Source organism: Melanaphis sacchari, unplaced genomic scaffold, assembly GCF_002803265.2.
Source record: "Melanaphis sacchari strain LSU unplaced genomic scaffold, SCAv2.0 Contig79_pilon_pilon, whole genome shotgun sequence".
Taxonomy (NCBI): Eukaryota; Metazoa; Arthropoda; class Insecta; order Hemiptera; family Aphididae; genus Melanaphis; species Melanaphis sacchari.
The window spans coordinates 119,926-134,985 of record NW_020271559.1 but is presented as its reverse complement, the minus strand read 5'-3'; the positions used below and the strand labels follow the sequence as shown (position 1 = coordinate 134,985).

At 26.0% G+C, this 15,060-nt stretch overlaps 1 protein-coding gene across 1 annotated transcript in view; it reads right to left on the bottom strand.

The window, feature by feature from the left end:
* The window catches only part of LOC112601497, a gene marked incomplete at its 3' end in the record, with an annotated part of 80,754 nt that overhangs the window by 3,779 nt on the left and 61,915 nt on the right, over positions 1–15,060 (bottom strand). The window contains exons 4-5 of the mRNA XM_025349154.1: positions 13,959–14,086; positions 12,909–13,091 (exon numbers count right to left, since the gene is read on the bottom strand). Of these exons, the coding sequence (XP_025204939.1) occupies positions 12,909–13,091; positions 13,959–14,086 (311 nt within the window). The remainder of the gene's footprint in view (positions 1–12,908; positions 13,092–13,958; positions 14,087–15,060) is intronic.

Sequence of the window (15,060 nt, the reverse complement as noted above, 5' to 3'; positions counted from 1 at the left end):
CAATATATAACACGTGATGGTGAGAGCCGGTTGAACATAGGTAACCATGTAACGAACGATATTACCTAATCGCAAGCGGTCATAATAATATAAATATATAAAATCAGCTAGACATATTATAATATTTTCGTTATGTTCTGCTTTGAGCTGTCTAATGATTTTTTTTTTCTTACTATTTATATAGGCAATCCTGAATTGTGATTATAATTAACATAAATGTGTATATTATGTTGAGTACGATGGCACAATCCCTTCCTATCACCTCCAATAGCATATAATTACCTGTTTTATTAATAAAACAATTTAAATTAAAGATTTTATTTTTATTTTATTAACCTAGTTAATAAATAATAACTAATATGCATTAGTGTCACAATGTATACTATCTGTGATGCTTAAATGCGTTTTAATAAAAAAAAAAAATAAATAAATAAATATAATGCATTTCTAAATTTAACACCTTTCCTCACATAAAATATTAATAAACAATCCTGTTTGCGCTACGAAACTTTTGAGAATCTTATCAAAACAGCAATTCCCGGACAACAAAAAAATGATCAGTCATTGTAAGTCCTATAGCCGTATTGTATAAATTACAGTTCGAAATGAACTGCAAATGGAAAATTAAAATATATTATTCTATATTTTTATTGATTGATAATAAAAATGAACCGAATTTCGTTTATAGTCGGAGTTTACCTTCAACCTATACCTATGTATAATATATTAATATGTGTGTAAGTGGATACAAGCATAGTGGCTGTGGTTAGAGTAATAATAAAAATAAACTAGAATAAAATGTTCGTATATTATATTCCGAAACCGGTTAAAGCATAACCGGAAACTGTAAAAGCACCAAATGGTGTCAACGACTGATAGCAATAAAATACATTTGACTTTCGATAACTATAATATCAATGAATAACTTAATGGTCAGCGCGACTTCAACTGCATGGACGAGACTTTCAGAAATCCCGTATACCTACAACGATTACATACACACCGGTGTACACATTTGTATATGTCACTCGACCATTATACAAGCCTATATAGCGGCCTTACATCGGTAAGTAGTGTTATTAAAAACAATATACCAATGTTGTCGTTAACAAGGTAAAGCGCTTAATCGTGAATAATTGTGACAAATGAAAATCCAATCGGACAGGTATGGGCATCCTCGTGGATTTAGATAAATTGTGTTCACCGTCGCACGTTAACCAACAAAATCCGTTAACTTCTAACGCACAATATACATACAATATCACTACACTTAATAAAATATTATACAGAGTAATTCACCGAACCTACAACTCAATTCCATTTTACCTTTAATACTGATTTTTTTTATACTTTTGAAGTATATTTAGTAGTTTAATTTTCAATTATTTAGAGAAACAGAAATGTCATAAGGCGATGAAAGTTATTTTTTTCAAATGAAAACTTATCTTTTTTACTATAAATCATTAAACAAAGTTTTTTTTTAATATTTCTATGTAACCCATTCAAAATTTAGGACGATAATTCTTAAATATAGTTTTACTAAAATTTAAAAATATCTATAATGCTAATTTTATTATACTCGTACCCTAGAAATTATAATAATGTTAATAATTATCTAAAATTAATTATTCATAAATACATAGTAATAAGAATAAATTACTATAAATTTAAATTCATCATATCCCTAATACTTTCCAAATACATTATTATTCTCTTTGATTAGATCAAAATGTATTTTAAAAATTTTATTTGCATTACAATCTACAGAAAAAAGGATTTCATTTAAAAAAATAAAAAGAAGTCATTCTCTTAGCAAAAAAACAAGATATGATCGTGTGTATTTTTAAATGAAATAATAAATCAAAGTATTTTAATGTAATATGGTCTAACTGTAAGTATACTTAAGAATTCCAAAAACTAAAATTCGAATAATATTTTATGAAAAGAAGAAATTAGGTGAACATGATTGGTAAATCATTTTGTAAATAACTTATGTGTTTAATGGTCGGAGTAATATTATGAAAAGAATATGTATTTAGATAATAAAATTATTATAATTATTATTAAGGTTACGGATTAATAACCATGGAGTCAGAAATAATACCCATCAAGTCGTTTTTTTTTTTTTTTTTTATAATAATATTATTTAAACGCATAACCCACAGTATTATGTTGCAAGTAACAATTAAAAATAATGACAAAATAGTTTCGAGTCATTATGATGCAGAAAAACCAACCCAGTTAAGATAAAAATCAAAACTTTGGCGTTTTACCGAAAAATATCAATGATGGAAACGTCTCGATACTGGTTTCTGATCCGGTTTAATAACCATTTATATGGAATGATTAACGTTGTGAAACAGTGTAATAAATAAGACTGGTGTTTTAATTGCATTTTATTTAAATTGATGTATCATTCGAGTATTAATTTAATTTCATATCCAACTGTAATTTCAAAAATAAATAAGTAAACAGTTAAAGTCTCTCATTTTTCCGTTTCAATAACGAACAAACGTATAATATATTATGAACAATAAATTATAACAATATTATTTATACACAAAAGGAAAAATGTATGTATGCAATATAACATAAATTCATACATCATTTATACGCATACACACAATATTACATGAGCCGAGAAAATATGCGTTAAACGTAAGTTTTATGATCATAAATTATTAATAATAATATTCTATTTGTTTATAAATATAACACCATCAGACGTTGAGTAAGATGTACGATCTGGCTGGAACTCACTTTCATAAGCACTTCGTGGTGAAATCGGTCGCAGAAAATTCAATCATTCAAAGTCCACAATTTGTGCATACTTTTCAATTGCGCAATTATTATATTATTATGTTGTTAATTCTACGTCCAATGTATTATTATGAAAAAAAAAAAAAACAAAAAAAAATGTTTCAAAATACTAAGCAAATATAATTAACGATACAACATAAGATAGGTAGATACATAAATATTACACACGTATATACAAATGTTTCGATTATGAATAAATTATGAAAGCGCATATTGATTTAATTCTTCCTCCCCCTCTTTACCATCATTATAAAAATAATCAATAAACAATATTATAATATATTATATTTTATACAATTCGAATATTAAAATAATATTTTATTATTTATTATTTTTATTTACGTACGTATTTGCTGTATATTGTGTAATCTAAATGAAAAATTATTATTTAGTATTTTAAAAACATTTGACATTGCACCTACTATGATGTTTATACATTTATATATTATATGTATACGACTAGCTGCTAAGACGGAAAAATAAAATAATATATTATAATATCAGAAATAATGATTATATGCAAATATTAACATGTATGCTGAGTATTTTTTTTTTTTTTAAATAAAATAAAAATGATGGACACTTTTATAATAATATCATGTATTCGTGTTTTAACTCCAAGAATAAGTAAGAATATATTATCAATATGTTACGTGCTAATAACTGGTTGAGAATTTGTTTTGTAACTTTCAAATTCGTAACACAGTAATATATACCTATACGATAATCCACTCCGTTAAGAATAATATATTAATATATTATATTAATATTCGATTTTCGCTACGACCCTAAAGTGAAAACGCGCGGGACCGCAATATTCATCGTCAAACATCGATATAGTGTCACTATAGACGTCGTGTTATTCAATTAAATTAGTAATAGTCTTAAGGCAATTATGCACTTCCACTGTCCAAATAAAAGAAAACATAATTTTAAAATTTATGGTTATTTTGAATGTGGTGCTGCAATTCAACTGATTGTATTGACTACATGTACTGAATAGTTAGTGGTAACTGGTTTAAGATACAATAGGATTCGAGTAGAACTATAAGATTCTACTTTCTGGTACGTGCCAAATATTATAGTATTTTCTTATAAACATTAAAGTATACTGCTTTTCCTTACTGTAAGATTCAGCTGATGATAGAACTAATTTTTTTCAAAAATCACAGATAACAACAATTACGCCTTTATAAGCAAGATTGGATGAAAATAAGAATAAAACAAAAAATAAACTTTAAAATATTGCTGAAAATTTTCTTTATGTGTTGCAAAGAAAATCGAAAAACTTTGATTTCTCTCAATAAGTTATAAAAGGGCACGTTTGATACATATACAAACTTAAATAAATAGATTTTAAAAAATAATGTTATAGGTGTAAGCGAGTATTAATCATATTAATTAAAAATATTAAAATATTAGCATATTATAGAAATCTGTTAATTTATACGTCTTGCGTTGAATAACTGTAGAAAATATATAATTATGAAAAGCAAACAGATCTGACAAAATGCGATATCTCCTGTACGATGATCTTTAACGCTTACTATAGAATAATATACGAGGTTTGCGGTAGCAGAATAATAAATAACTTTATTTTTTGAATAATATTACTATTTTAAAAATCAATTAAAACTATACCGGGGGGCTAAAACGGTTTTATTCATATTTACATAACGCACAGTCTACAGTCCAAAATCATAGGATATGTATATATATATATATATATGGTGATTTTATTTCTAATAGAAACCTATACCTCTGTATAAGAAACGTAAGTATATAGCAATAAGTTATAAATAAGGTTATAGGTAGTTTTATTAATGTTTTAATTGTGATAGCTTTATAGCATATCAATACGTCGGTATATGCAACATATTTTATATAACGCAAAATTTCGATCATGTCCCGCCACCAAATTGGTTAAAATCTTCAATGATTTGTTTTCATTTTTTAGAAATTTACGACCGGTTATGACAAATTGTACTTTTATCATGACGATACTTTAATATTATTTTATTAATGAACGATAAATATAAGTTTATTGAAAACTTATGAAATTGGCTTTCATCGAATTTCTTTTTAGGAATGCATCATAACATATTAAAATATTATATTAATAGATATAATACTAATTCAACGGATATATATTAAGTACAGAAAGAATACTTTGATCTGATTATTTTTCTAGTTTCACAGCATTTTGGTATGAAAATTATATAGAACAAACTAACACGTATCTTTATGATTAGCTGGTATTATTTACTATTATGACAATGTAAATCTGTGGATTTTCGATCTCAGTGATATATCACATATTTGATGATACTCTATTTTATTGGACAGATTTCTGACAATCCATAAAACTATCTTATTACTGGATTTTCGACCGATTTCAAATACTTATAATTTACATTATACGATTTATAATAGATGTATCGTAGAAGTTTTGATTTTGATTTTAGGTCAAAGTTCATTCTAAGTATATTTTTATTAAAACGCGGATTTTATCTTCTTGTACACATTAAAAATACCTTTATATTATACAACACTTATAAGTTTATACTTAAAAATCGTGTTTAATATAATGAACGAAAATCGATTTACATTATTTAAATTTACTTATGACTACATAAAATAAATAAATAATTTAATAATGCCTATTTAATTTCTTTTCTTTTCAATGGATCAGTTTATCAAACTGTAACCGCTCTTATGGAAATAAATAGACGGGGACGAAAAATGTACTCGAAGCATAAAACAATTTCACGTTAAAGTCCTTTATTGCAAAAAACAAACTTTGCGCTTGGAATAAAGCAATGTTTTTTTTTGATGAATTCAAAAATAATTGCAGTTTTAAATCAACTCCTAATAGCACCTCACAATGACTGCGCCGCGTCTCTGCAGCCCAGAAATCGTTTGTACAGGTATCGCTTAGCTTCAATTCTGATCACGCAGTGCACGCAGTCCTTCCGCTCATTGCCTTGAAACGGTCGACGATTTAAAAGCGTTGGCAAAACCCGTCGAGACGAAAGACTGATTGTACAAGTATAATGATATAGGTGCACGTGTAATAATAACACTACGATACTGCGATGACAATTAAATATGACATAATAATAATACAACATTTTATATTATTCGTTTGTGTACACGTTTTCTCGCACAGCGTGGCGGCGACGGCAGCGGCAGCGGTGTCGACGACTACGGTATATAATAATAATAATAGTATATTACATTATTGTATTCGATCAGCGAACACGACAGTCGGTCTGATGTGTATTATAATATGTTATGATATTTGCATAAGGTTGTGTATGTAGTATGTTATTATTATACTCGTGTAACCGTTTTAAACAGCGTACGCAGCGCGACACGTCTGCCGACTAGGTGGGTCGACGCGAGTACGACGAAACGCGCGTGTCATCGTACAAATCTTTCTACATCATACACCCGACGGTCGGATCGCGACCCAAACCATCTACCCCGTTTCGAGTGTAATATATAATATGGCAGCTATGTGCGTATAGTGTTACTATATTATGAAAACACGGTGGGTACACGCCTTGTCGACGTATATACATATAGCAGTACTCTACGAGTACACGCAAGACGAACACGCGTTTTCTGTGAATTTTTGCAATTTTTTTTTTTTTTTATGTCCGGACCAATGTTTGCGATACCGACTTGTTTGGAATAAGTCATTTATACAAAGACAAAGCGATGTTTTGTTGAAGACGACATTTATTTCATCAACAAAAAAAAAAAGTAAATAATTAAAATGTACGTGTGTAATTAAAGTTTTTATATATATTTATGTATATATTTTTAATATAGTTTAAAGCCATAGATGTTGTAAAACATCAATGTACATTTTTAAACGTTGCTGGACATCGTTTTAAATTTTTAAATGATAGAGTTAATTTTAGGTATTTCAAAATAAGATATATGAGATGATACTCACGGTCCACTCCTCTTATCAGCTTATTTATTGAATTAGTTATTTTACATTTAAAAACAGTCATAATTAATTAATAACTCGTTCAAAATACATTTTTTTGTATTGAACTCCGCAAAATATTCTAGTAAGAAATAAAAAATGTAAAATCTATGTTGTCATTAAAAAATTAAAAAATGCAACAATTTAAGCCGATAAAAAAGTAAAAATATAGCTTGTTTATAAAAATTGTGTTTTATAATGAATTCAAATTATGTAAACAATTTTTAAAAAAACATTATTTTACTTTTAGAAAAAAATTAGTGTTCACCTTTAAAATAATCAACTTATTTATTGGATACGCATAGGTATACATCATAACATACATTACCGATGTTTATATTTTAATTAATTGTTTATTCAAATTTTCTTTTTAAATGGCAATACTATAGATACTTGTTTTCGTGTTCAACATTTAATGCAATTGTACATAAATAGTAGACCAGAAGAACATCATGGCAAACATCACGATGTTATCAATATTTTTTTCAAAATTTCAAAATAAAATAAAAATACCTTCCTGCTTGCAGTTAACCTATTAGGTAATAACTATAGCGTATTGGTATACGAACATATTTTATGTGAAGTACAACAGGAATATAAGTATAATATTTTCATAAAAAATAAAAATGTTGAATACATTTGTTTAAGATATTTTTTTTTTATTATCATGTAGAGTAAAAAAGATGTACTAAGTGAACTCAATAATGATTAAACTATAGATAATTTTGCTATAACAAATGAACATAAAAAAACTTGTTTTAGCTTAAAGATAATTATGATAAATTAGTTAAAAAAAAAAAAAACCATAGTTTGTCACGCAAATTACATGTTTAATATTATAATTTTTATTGAAAAATGGAAAATGTAAAAAATGTGGTTTTTTAATATATTGTTTTTGCTTACAAAGTTACAAATAATTTACAGATGTGGTAACTGTAGATCTAACTCCCAGTGATTTTTTTAATCCCAGTCCACCCCCGTATAAACATTCTAAAACTCATTTCGCTGCCACTGTTCAACGTGCAATAATTGCCTAATAAAATATTATTTTATTAAATATATACCTAACCATATAATACACTTACCTATATAATAATAGTATTACCGCGATACGTATCTATAATAACTACCAATATATAATAGTGATAATAATAATGCGAAATTAGCTGGCAGCATTTAAACGGCACGCGTTTAAAATTATATTTAAACACTCCGTCCGTATGTGTTATTTATGTGTATTTTACTGGCCCATAATATGTATGTTAATATATGTATGTGTGTGTGCTGTAAACATTATCGATATTCAAACCCGTCCCTAAGCGGGTACCCACCTATAATAATATTATGTGTGTGCGCGTGCATTTAACGTGTTTTCCGGTCAGACGTTGTTGAATGGCCAGACAACTCGCGTATATATCGTGGTGACCAGAGGAAAAAAAATTAAACGATAATGAGCAAGGCAGCTGATGACTACGGCTTACGCGCGCGTTATGCTGTCGACCGTGTAGAGGACGTACCTATATCGGAGAACCGGAACGGTTCGACGGACGTAACTATAAATACATAATATACGCGCACGCGTCGTTGTTGGGATCGCCGAGACGATATTATATTGATATTCCGGATAAAAAAACCAAATGTGGACATTAATACTAGTTAAAAACTTTAAGTTGTCTTATCAAACTATTATAATATTATTACCTAGTTTGATGATTTACAATTAACTCGAGAGAACATCATAACTACATATTACGAGTATGTTGTTTCTGCTTTACTAACGCATAATAAACCGATATATAAATATTTTAATTTTTACGTTAACAATTCAAAATTGGAACTGCTGAACCTAAATATTGGTATGTTATGTATTAGTATGGCGAAGGTAATGTGACGTTCTCTTAAGAACTTATATACCTAGTTTCATAATTTAATATTAAAATAACAAAGTTTTTTTTTTTTTAATTTGATATTTTAAAAATAATCCATTGAGTTGATATTTAAAATTTTTAATTTTTATGATTTTTTTTTTAAATTAACTATTTTCTAAATTAATTGTTATATAAATAATTTAAAAATAATAAAATTCTCAAAGAATACATATACTGTAATTTCTGTAATGGTTCTTGATCAAATACTGTTATGTATAGATATGTACAAAATTGAGAATACTTTGTGCAATCCACGTAGAAATTAAAAAGTAGTATAACTTTTTTAAGTTTAATACAGTTAATATAATTTCCGTATTCAGGTTAAGCTTAGTAAATTAAATGTATTTCTTATGTTAGTTAAAAATTTAGTCAACTTATGTTCACTTAATTTGAGTTAATTATTTTGATTAACTTGTCCACTTTGGTTAAAAGTTAAAACCCATACCTCAGTTTCGGGTTAAGACTTATGGTGCCAATAGTAAGCTACTATTTATTTCCTTGATACATAATTTGTAAATATATTTTTCTAATATTTTTGTTTATAAATACGTTACATGTATCGTATACTTACAAATTTTATTATTTTTCAGTCAATATAACGAAAAATGTATCATGATTCTACTATTCATAGGAAGTAATATAATAACTATACTAGATTTATAACTTAATGTAAAACATATTATTATGTTTAACGCCTCCCCCCCCCCAAAAAAAAAAAAAAAATTAAAAGAAGCTCTATAGGTATATAGAATTTATTTTATTTTAAATAAGTGTATACATTTAAAATCGTAGTCCGACTGACATATAATTTAAATCAATAGTACGAAAAACTACTCAGTTTTAACTGTGGATATCCATAATCTATTAAAGTACTTACCATAAATTCATTTACAAATTAAAATATAATAAAAATAAAAAAATAAAATATTTTTATCTAATATTTTAATACAAAAAAAACATTTAAATCTATGGTCAATTAAGGTTCTATAGGTAAAACTTATAATATTTATGTCATAAACCGGGCCTGTAACCTATGTAAATATGTAAATGACGAGACGCTTGCGGTTTTCGGTTTAAAATATTTCGATTTCTTTTTCCCATGTTTTTAGTTTTTCTCTTCCCAACGTATAATATATTGTATTACATTAGCTATATTGTATACCATTATAAACTTATCGCGTGCATATAATATTGTATTAAATGCATTCATTGCGTCCAAAATAAATTTGTAGATAACTAATTACGCGCGTGGTATCAGCCGCTCGTATAGGTACTTAAGAGGTGACGTTCCTTGAATCTATATAATAATTATGTGAAATAGTAATATGGTATAATTTTATACCTGCCTATATATTATGTTAGTTTTTATTTTATTTTAACAAGCAATGATTGCTTATCAGTTCGGAGAATATCGCAATAACTAAGAAATAGTTTAAAAAACACGAAAAAATAAATAAAATCCACAGTTTGTTTATTCTATATGCTATACCTATAGCTTTATAATACTTTTTTATTTTATTAAACTATAATAATGTATACGATGAAAATGCATTTTTCTTATATAACAGAAATATACATAAAAGTTTATCAAGTATATATGATGTTTATGTTAATCGATTTTAAACGCTGTTTTGTATCTATACAAATATTAACATGCATATATTATAGCAGTAGCTACAGTAATATATTTATTTTCAAAAATATAAAATTTTAATCGTAAACCTATTGGATAAATACTAATAGATAATAATTATTAATTATACATTTATACTATAATTATATTAGAATGCAATACAAAATAACATGCAATCTACTAAATATAGTAGTATTTAATAATATACAGTGTGCATGTTTTAAAATATGATTGAACAATACGTTTCTTAATCAGCCATTATACCGTGCCATGTATAATAATTTAAAGAAGTAAAAACTAAATAAGTGCATTTTCATCGAAAAATAAAAAAATGTTAAGAGCACTACAAAGATAATCAGTCAATAATCTTGTTAAGTATTAAAATACTCATATTTAAATACTTTTTGACGAATTAAGTGTTTTTAAATTATTTTTCTATATATTATTCTTTTGAGATACTAAGTACATTTGATCATTTTACCGTAGCGTTTTAGTGTTTTAGTAACCAATAAGTTCGTACTTGACTATTTTAAGTTTCGTTTTAAAAATAAAATTGTATAATAGTTTTAAAAATATATATTAATTTCATCAAATAAGCAGATTATAGAAAAGTTAACTACGTATAGTTAACCCGAATCCAATATTTTTAAATATATATGTATTGTAAATAGGTATTTAACTATTTATTTTAAATACTTTTAAATAAGTATCCATTTATGATTATTATAAAATAAAAATATATATTTATAATAAATTAATTAATTAATTTAATAATTATTATTAATAATATATATATATATTATTTAGATACAACTATTTCATTATAAAACTTAAATTGAAATAAAAAATAGGTATTTATAGATTATATATAAAAGTATTTATAATTTTTTTAAATTATACGCTGAATACACTTGAAAAGTATTCTTAATTATTATGTAATCGAAAAAACTATAGATTTAAATGATTTCAAATACAAATAAAAAAAAAAATTTAAAAATCAATGTTTGTTTCAATTCCAAAGATAGTAAAAAAAATAATTATAAAAATAACTGGATTAAACTGAATTAAGAAGTAGGAATTCAATAAAAGCATTAAGAATAAAAATTTACTTAAAATTTAACGTAACAAATTATTATTTATTAAAATTTGAGGCTAAACAGTTTTTAATTTTAAATTCGATGATATACTTTAAAACTAAATATTTATTTGACTGCATAGTTATAGTTTTAAATTACCTTAATATGATCAATAAAAAATATACGATTTATACGTTACAAAAATGTCATAATTACGTGAAATAAGTGAATTTTATTTTTTTTTTAATTAAAACAGCAATTTCACAAATTACGTTACAATTATCTTATTCGTAGTATTATAAAAAAAATAATACATTTAAACGTAAGCACTGATTTAGAACTGACCAGTATTTAAAATAAAAACTGCAGTAGATGAAGTTTTTTGTTTTTGTTTTAAATAATTAAATTATTGAAAGAATATTTAATTATGTTTCAATAAAATGAAATTTTTTTTTAATTATTATAACAAAATAAATTATTTAATAAGATAAAATCTACATTTTCAAAAATTATCTATTGTAAAAAAATCATGCGAAATTAAAAAATCTAAATAAAATGCTTTTCTGATATAAAGTAAGTATGTAAATTGAACTAATTTATAATTATCGGATAAAGATAAAATGCATTAAAATAGTTTTAAATATATTTATTGTAAATTTAAAATAATAAAAAATTAAAGCTTTTTTTATATATATATATATTTATATATGTAAATATAAATATCGGTAATTACCGATCGTATGAAATTTCTGAAATTTCTGATTTAGTCTTAGATAGTTCATCTGGATGATGTCTCCTGAAAACAAATTAAGATTTTTCTACTGATAGTGCATTCATAATAGATATAATATCATTTCATTTGCGTGTGAATTTCTCAAAACATATTACCATTAATTTATGGTTAATTCGCTCTATGTAAACGAAGATATACATTTTTTATACCATATTATAAAATATTATTATTATAGTTAATCACTTGTGCGCACATGTAAGTTATACCATCCCTTTTTTAAATTTTTATCTTAAAGTAATAATTTTGTATCAAGTAAAAAGTAAGCTAATAAAAGTACACGTATAAAGCAAATAATACACTTTGTAACCGATATAATATCGTGTTCACGCATATAGGGGCTGTATCGCAGTGGTAAAATAGTTTGTTCTCAGTAGTACCACGATCTCAAGGACCGAAGCGAAAAATTTCATCATCCGGTTCTATAAATGTTTTTTTTTTTTTTTTATATATATTATATATATTATATTTATATAACTCGACTTATGTATGTTTAATATTAGTGACGAGACCAGTGATTAATTCTCGAGTTTCTCTTATCTTTATTTTATCTTCGCACTTATAGTTTAATGAAAGCACAATGTATTTTTCTTATTAACATACGTAGTATAATGTTGTACGAGTCTAAAGTTGCAGACATTATGCATCATAATGTATTTACCTGAAAAGCTCAACGTACAGCCCGTCTGGGTTACTTCCGCCGTTCGGTTCGATCATTTCCATCTGTGACGGACAACAGTCTTCCTGACCACCGACAGAAATTAGATATTCTTGGCTCTTACGACTAGACAGCCAATGATGATCGGCTACCTCTTCTTCTATAGATGTTTCTTCTCCGCCTAACCTAAAAAACCGTTGGTTACAACATTTAAAATAATGAGCTGGCCCGATAAAACGACGTATAAACATCTATACAGTCCGAGTGACAATATTGTGTACAACACGGCATAATACCTAAGTATATTATTTATTAATGAAACAGTCGATTCTCGCTTATAGAACTAAATAGTGGTTATCCTCGGACGCGGATTATACGACAAAGGGGTAACAAAAGTATAAACACGTCGGAGGAAAAAAAATAACAGGAAAATTATAGCGTAGACAGTTTTTTGAATGACTTTATGCAAATGTTCAACGAACGCAATCACAATTTAAAAACACTTTACTGTCTCGTAAAAATCTCGAGATTTACTCAACGCCACTAAATTATATTGTATATTATTTGCGTCTCGCTACAACTATAGGTATAATATTATGTCGAGTGAGTAAGTATAACTCAATTTCAATCGCCTTAGATGATGGGTTCACGCGGATTACACATACTCGTATTAACATTTTATTTTCGAAGAAAAAGAAAATACGAACCAAAACTATTCTACTGGTATTTTAGTGCATACACAAGTAGGTAGGTACCTTTATAACGTACCATACGGGTTATGCTAAGTATAAAACGGTAATAAACGGTAATAATATATATATTATTAATCGGTGATTTACAGGACATCGTTTTTCGATCTACCGATCTGATTGTTGCGACCGTAGCTGCAGTATAATTAACAAGTATAACATCATAAAATCAATATTAAGACTAGCCAAAATAAATGATAATATTTAAATAAATTGATAGGAACACATAACGTAGTGTTACTGGCAGTATTAATGTGCAAATTATCCACTGCTATTTTATTCATGCAAATTAAAAATTATTTACCAGTCTTGAGAGTTTTTGTTCAGACTTTTGTTGTTGCTCTGACGATGCGTTTCGTTCGACCAATCCGTGGGTAATAAAGGTTCTGAAGCCGAGTTTGCAAGCAAAACGCCAATTAATGTGATAAGCACCTGAAAGAATATAAAAAATAAATAAATACAGAATAATTAATACTAGCCTAGTTTTAGTTGATATTTTAAATATTATAATGTTAATTCGTGGTATAAACTCTACGACTATGTAATAGTTATACTGCACGTTTCAACGACTATAAAGATTTAAAAATTTAAAAATATTATAAATACGTTTTTTTAAAGATTACTTATATTTTATAAGTTAGATTAAACACTCGTTAAAATTATTGTGGTTGTTCTTTTCTAACGATTTTTTATTAGAAAAATATAAATGTATAAATTCTAATTATATACGAGTACAAGGAGGTACCTATAATAAAACATGTTTAAAAAATAATATTATATATGGACGTGAAAATCTCCTATAAATTTGTATGATAAATGGGTTTATAGTTTAAACAATTTTCACATAATGTATAAATATAAAACTAATATTATATAAAATTAAATTATAGGTACGTTACATCTCTTAGAAAACCTCTATCAATATAGCTTACTATGTGTATTTTTTAGATTTTTTATCTTGGATACATTATGCTGATGTAATCCAGAAAAATAGTTCATTATAATAAAATAAAATCCTTTAAATTATTATTAACAACCTGCCATAAGGCTTAAAAAGAATAAACATATAAAAAAAAATAGAGCTATCTGCCGCTATCCAAGTACCAATATAAACTTAAATACTATCAGAATAATGAAGTTGTATGGGATTATATACATATTTTATGACGTTAGGTAATAAAATCCTATATTTATGATTTTTTAACTATATCCTTAATTTCCTATAACACCTATATTTTATAAATGCAAAAGATTATTTTAATTTTTTTTAAGTATTTAATAAATCGAATATGTTATCGCTAAAACAAAACGAGTTCTGATTTTAATTACTTTTGTAAGACACAAGGTAAGTTAATTCAACTAAAACTTTAATTCTTAGAAAGGACCACGAACTAACCGTGTTTTTG